This window comes from Pinus tabuliformis, chromosome 9, assembly GCF_031772625.1.
Source record: "Pinus tabuliformis cultivar Carrire ecotype Pingquan chromosome 9, CPIR1, whole genome shotgun sequence".
In the NCBI taxonomy this organism is placed as follows: domain Eukaryota; kingdom Viridiplantae; phylum Streptophyta; class Pinopsida; order Pinales; family Pinaceae; genus Pinus; species Pinus tabuliformis.
The window spans coordinates 178,647,630-178,654,566 of NC_142307.1; the positions used below are offsets into that span (position 1 = coordinate 178,647,630).

Consider the following 6,937-nt stretch of genomic DNA (forward strand, 5'->3'; position numbering starts at 1 on the left):
CATGAGCTATGATACCAAATTTTATGAACCTTGTGCCTCAAAAGTGATAAGAAACCAATAGTTACAATCTCGTTCCAGGGGTAAACCTCCTTTTACAATTAATATAATATACAATATAATAATATTTGATTGTCACACTAGGTCTCTTTATATATATATATATATATATATATATATATATATATAGATATATATATATATATGAGACAAAGGGTACAATTATTATAAAATGGGACAATGAGAGGTTCTATCCTACATAGCAATATAACAATAGAAATGTAATCACTCAATATATATGTCTTAATAAGGTTTTTTAGGGTTAACATAAGGATTGTATAAGGATTTCTTCTCTTAAGCTATAGTAATTCCTTTTGACTATCCCTAAGATCCATTTCTTTTAGTGTTGTTCTTTCCAATGCTTAATTCATGCCTTCATCCTTCAGTTCTTCCTATAACAACCACCATCAAAATGTAAATGTCATAGTTGTTATTATGCAACAAGTATTTTATCAACATGAGTTTTCAACTCCAAAATGTGGTCATGTATTCAAAAATGAGTTTGCAATCACAATCCAATACTTATCTAGATGGTTATTTTTACACTTCACAAAGTTGTAACAAGTAAGAATTCATCTCACTATCCTTCCAAACACACCCTCATCATTCCTTGTATCATGCCACATGCATTCCTACTTTAAATCTTCCTCTGCTCCCTCTCCCTCAAGGATCAAGCATCCCCTTCTTTGCTAAAAAATCATTCAAGTGATCCATCATTTTCCAAGGTTTTCAGGTGCAAGAAGAGCACAAACTTACAAATAACCATCCACTGGTGTATAACCTATGAAAATCATAGCATTCCAAAGTCATAATAATGGATTTATTCTTGAGATTCCATATTCAAAAACTATCTCTATTCAAATCATAACTTTTTGCCTTCTGCATGTATTCTAAGATGCATTTGGGCCAAAAAAAATAGATTCATTATTGGGAGCTAGTTTTCACGCAAGGTTTTCTACAATAATTTATGGTGTCAATGTGTTGTCTCCTTTATGCATTGCTATTATGCTTGTTATTTATATCTCTTTTTATAACAATAGTATCAAAGTTGAGTGAATAACACTCTATGTAGCAAAGGTTGTGTGGTTGTAATGGGCTGAGCAAAGATATGTGTAGAAAATCCAAGTTGTGTTTAGGATAGTTGAGTTGTAGTAAGGATGCCACATAGTTACATGGATAGAGATATCGAAGGTGGCCATTGAAAATGTGCTGAGGTCTTTTGCTGGAAATGGTAGCAACTTGTATCTAGTGGCATATAAGATGCCACCAAGGCTAACAAAGAGCTTCTAGCAAAACACGAGTTATGAAGAGAGCCCCAATGAGTGCTAGAAGATCAAGTCAAGGAGAGAATGGGATGAGTGGTGCAATGAGGCCTGAAGAGCAACCATGTGCAAATCCCAAGTGGATCTAGAAGCATTTGAAATACCAATCTTGTGTTTTAATTTGAATCCATAGTGAGAAGCCATCAGGACCAAGAATATGGGTGGTAGAGGTTGAGTAGGTGGATATAGAGGTAAGATGCACTAAATATGGAAAGAATAGTAGAAGGATTTCCAAGAAATGAATAAACATTGCAAGAAGATAAGATGATGTCCATTGAATGGATGCAAACTGGGATGATGAGAAGCCATGGGTGGAAATGAGGTTTGAAAACCTTTTCAAGTTGAGTTGAGCATCGTAGATGATTATTGAGTGGAGGCTAAGGAGTACATGAAAAATATGGATCGGCATGGGCTGAAGATATAGTGAGAAAAAATGTTTCATAACTGCAAGGATGAGAGAATGTAGATGAAGTCCATGGTATTGAGGTGCAGTGAATGAGCTAGCATGTTATGGATACCACAATAGTGCATAAACACCCTAGAGTGTTTGGTTGAAGTTGTAAAGCCTATCCATAGGGAAGATGTAATTCCTAAGGTTATTGCAAGAATTATTATTTGGGTATACATATTGCACTATAGTTAAGCACATGATGTCATTCATCTCATGCATAGATAATATGGAGGATCATGTTGTAGAATGAACCACTCCTATAACTATGAGGGTAACTGGTATGCTAGCTTGATCTTAGTTTATTGTAAGACATATTATTGAGGCAATGATGCATGGAGTTACGTATGATCAAGTTGTGGAATGGACCACTTGAATTTGAACAATGGTGGCACATGTACTCACATGTTGGCATGTACTCCCATGTTGGCTTGAGGATGCATTGTGAGATTTCAAGATATGAGATAGTTCATGAATCATGTGTGAGAAAATGAGAGAAAGGGTGTCCTAGAAAATCGATAAATATAGCCTTATGGTTACCCATGTATTCCTTTTAGTTGGAAATTTTTTAATATGAACTTCAACAAAGATAGCAGAATCAGAATCTAGTTAATCTCCCTAAGCCAAGTTAAGTTAAAGAGAAAAATTATTAAAGTAAAGTAGACAAGGTAATAAAGTCATTTTAATATAATCAATGATAATTCACTATTAGAATTTTACTGGCTAAATGTTTCAATAATCTATAATTTTATCCATAATATCTTTATTCAATATAATATATTTGAAAATAATAATAATAATAATAATAATAATAACAATAATAATAATAAATCTTTATTATTTGGAATTAGTTTTTATGAATAGAGTTTATTTTTTTATTTGAGGATTTCCAAAATAATTTATCATAAAAAATGGGCTTCCTTTCTGGGATTTATGAATTCATATATTACTACTTATATGTATTGTTATTAGGTTTACTTACTAGGATTTATGAATTCATATATTACAACTTTCATGTATTGTTATTAGGTTTATCTTCATTTTTATAAGATATACAGGGAAACAAGTAGAAATGAAAAACACCATGGCTGGGTGCTTGTTGGGATCATCTAATTCCGATAAGTATCCGTAAGTCCATGGAGTCAGAATGGAAGGAAACACCGGTGACGTTGCCCTTTTCTTGAGAATGGGTGGTACTGTGGTAGGTTTAAAGATGCAGACCTTCAATCTCATAAACAGTTATTAACATTGGATCAATGAGTAGTGTGGTTTTAATTGAATTTCTTAGTTCGATTAGTCCTTTGCCATGAAAATTTGCTCATCTTATTCTATATTAATATAGCTGTCTTATCTTCATCAGTCGAGCACACTATTGGCACTATTCAGATTATTCCCTGATATTATGATTTCCATGGCGGGGCATTCATTAAAATTTCAAATTTTATTATGCTCTCGATGGGCGTATACTTCTTTGATGCCGAGGCCAAAATATTGATATGAATTGAGAACGAAACACGTACGCAATTATCATTTGGACTTGTCTTATTTGTTATTAATCTCTTATGTAGTGCTCCAGTGGATGATTAAGAGAAAATTATCCCTTCTTTTCAGCCAAGACGACGAGAATAGGACAATCCATGGCAAATCAACAGAAGCATTCTATTTTCTTAGAAATTAGGATATTCTATTATTATAGAAGTAGCTGAATGGTATTATTTAGAAAACAAATTACAAGATGAACTTCTGGCAGATATGGCTCTGTACTCTAATCAGCTCATCAACGTCTGCAGCTTAATGAGTAATATATCTATCTTCTGTTAAGCTCCATTAATTTATGAATAATTGTTGCCTACAATTATGGAATTTAAACTGCAGTCTTTCCTTAACTTATGGAAACCAACTGCAGTAGTTTCCTTAAGTTAAGGAAATCAACTGCAGTTAATAAATTTATTGTTGGGAGCTACTGAAGTGGTCCATTACTCCATCTGGAGTTCTCTGCCTTGATCTGTGGGACATCTGACACATAGCTATCAGAAGCTTGATGGAAGCTTGGCTATAAATTCATCTGTTTGGTCCCCAAGCTTGCATCTCAATCCCCTTCAGTTTTTTACACCATCTAGCTGAGATAGCAGAGCTTGGAAGTGCCTTCAGAATTTTTTGCATTCTTTTCTTTTTGCTTGGATAGCTGGAGCGTGGTTTTCAGAAAGAAGTTGCATCAAGAGTTTCACCAATGGCTGGAGGTAATTCGTATCCCTGGGCATTAAGTTTCAACGAGTCATTGAATTTTTCCGCATGCAGAATCGTTGTTTAAATTTTCTTACATTTGGTATCAGAGCCCTTTTACCTCTGCCTTGCTGTGTGTTGGCCAAGAAAACGTCTGAGCGCTGTTACTGTTGTAGCTTTTGTATACCATATCAAACAAAGCGCAAATAAATAAATTAGTCATTTGCTGTACCGTTATTGTTTTGCAATTTGGGTTTTCCATGGATTTTAATGATTGCAGAAACGTTTGAAACGCCAATTCGGGCATTAAGTTAAGTCTTAGAACCCAACCCGGGCACTGTAATTTAATTAACATTTTCAATTCAGTAAACCCTCAGGGTGATTGGAAGTTCTTTGCACAGTAAACCCTCGCCAGAATGGAAAATTGTAAAGGAAAAGCTTTCCAAATCTGAAACTATTTCAAAAGATCACAAAGCAGAACTTTTTGTCGTTTAAAAACAAGTATAGATATCCTCGGTAAGAAAGAGAGACGGTGCTTTTTAGACTTGGGGGGCATTTCCCAAAGGTAGAAGGTTCGGCGTTTGTTCATTATTGGACATTTGGATATATGTTCGGGAGATGACATGGTTGGAAGCTTTTGATGTCTTGTCAGAACTTGCGAGCCGAAATCTCATGCATCTCACAGGCTATGGCGAAGGGTATTAAACTTGTTTTCATCTACATCCTTTAATCATTGCTTCCACGGCTTTATTTGTTTCTCAAATTAAATTCCTATGCTTGTGGCATCGTTAGAGCACGCACTTTGCAGAAAAGTTCATTTTTATTACCAGGTGTTAAAATTCATAAAAGAAAGAAATTTACGATACGAGTTTATTTACATGATTTGTTAAAGATTTAGAAACCAGAAGGATAACATAAATTGATAGGCTCCTATCAAACTAGATATCAAGAGAACCCTTTGAGTTCACCATCATTGCATTGGTTAGTTCACTGTTATTTCATCGGTTAATGTGTCAAGATTTGGATGTGGAGGAATGCGGCCATTGATTATGACTGCGCTTCTGAGCTTTCTTTTTCTCAGCATGATGTAATGCGGGATTTAGCGCTCCATTTGTCAAACCAGGATAGCAACATTCTTTGTAAGAGACTCTTCATGCCTCGCAAGGAGGCCAACATTCCCACAGAATGGCGAAGTGCTGCTCAGTCATCTAGTGCTCAGTTTGTTTCAGTTCATACAGGTTGGCAGGGATTATTTTGATAATTTGACATACATTTTTGTGATGAAAACAAGTCTTGTTCCCTTTATAACAAGTCTTGTTACCAAAATGCTTCGTTATAACCGTTCACAAAACTTTTGGTTTATGTGACTTGGTTTTGTCACAAGCACGTGGGTTTGTTTCTTTAATAATGGAGTTGGTTATATATATAACCAATCTTATATTGAGACTAGCATTATATTCCTTGGCCAATTTGTTTGCTATATCCACACATTGGCCATTGGCTCCATTTATATAGCTAAAAAGCTTCGAAGATGGAGTGCATCCCACCGTGGAAATGTCGATTAACAGAAATTTTCTTGCCCCTGACCGATAAAGCCTTGATAAATATTGGTCATATCTTTTGACGCAATTCAGTCAATTAGCTTTCCACATTTCCTTGGTTTGGAATTGCAATTAAACACACGCGTTATAAATAATATTTCAAATTTGCAGTTTTGTTTGCAAATTATTTAAAGAAATAGTTTATAATTTTTTTTTTTGGAGCCTATTTTGTAATTAATTTAAGAATTAGTCTTAAATAAATTATGGGACAGTTAGACTAAGGAGAGTAAATAAAATTGATTGGTTATGAATTCTTATGGGTATAAATTATTTTATTGTTTTGAAGTTATATTTAATTATGGAGGCTGGAGTTTAGATATGAGGTTTTGTATTCATTTTATAAAAATATTAGAGGAAATGAATATAGGGATGACTTTTGAAGTATTACTTAAAGAAAATAACTCTAAATTGTGAGAATCTCTATTTTGAACTCAATAGCATTGCAATGCAATTTGTAGTCATTTGCGGTAATGCTGACTGCTTTAACCTTAATTTTGATTTTGCTGGAGAATTATTACAGTTATATGGAGTTTATTAAAATGTCATTTTGACTTACTCCTTTCAGTAAACATTATTTTTCTCTCTGGTTAAGTTTTGTTTATGCAACAAAAATAATGTCTAGTGATCCATATAATTTTAATTAATTAGAGAATAGCCACAGCATCTTTAATTAAATAAAATTATATATTTTGATTGGTTAGATCACATAAAGATTATTTAGACATTAAATTGTAATTAATTAGACTGAATATAATAAATTTTATCCCACAGGAATATTTATTATATTTATCTAATTAATTAGGATAAAATTTTATAACCTACCCACAGGAGTTATGAATTAATAAGTTTTATCATAAAGTTTTATTGAATCTGTTTGAATTGAAAATTTAGCCCACAGGCAATTTTTATGTCATTAGATTCAATTCTTTTTAAGCATGATTTACAATTAAATTGTAATTAATTACACTGAATATAATAAATTTTATCCCACAGGAATCTTTATTATATTTATGTAATTAATTAGGATAAAATTTCATAACCTACCCACAGGAGTTATGAATTAATAAGTTTTATCATAAAGTTTTATTGAATCTGTTTGAATTAAAAATTTAGCCCACAGGCAATTTTTATGTCATTTGATTCAATTTTTTTAGCATGATTTACATTGGTAAAACATGAAAGTTTATTAAGCCTCAATTTTAACATAAGCATGTGATTTTTTAATGCAGTAGTACAACCTGCAAATTTCTCTGAAATTCGTTGTGACATTCCCGAACTTAAGGAAG

General features: G+C 33.0%; 1 protein-coding gene across 1 annotated transcript; it reads left to right on the forward strand.

Annotated features, from left to right (window-relative positions):
- Positions 1-4,557: 4,557 nt before the first annotated feature.
- On the forward strand, positions 4,558-5,308 carry LOC149147690 (putative disease resistance protein At5g47280). The gene is made up of 2 exons (XM_089441928.1): positions 4,558-4,748; positions 5,083-5,308. Exons 1-2 carry the CDS (start codon positions 4,669-4,671, stop codon positions 5,306-5,308), a joined length of 306 nt encoding a protein of 101 aa, XP_089298054.1. The 5' UTR covers positions 4,558-4,668.
- The last annotated feature ends 1,629 nt before the right edge of the window (positions 5,309-6,937 follow it).

What these genes read in the sequence shown, in the direction of transcription:
- LOC149147690 (XM_089441928.1), top strand. Translation starts at nt 4,669, where the DNA reads ATGACATGGTTGGAAGCTTTTGATGTCTTGTCAGAACTTGCGAGCCGA. An exon ending in CTCACAGGCTATGGCGAAGG is followed by an intron (nt 4,749 to 5,082) that starts GTATTAAACTTG and finishes TTGGATGTGGAG; the next exon opens with GAATGCGGCCATTGATTATG.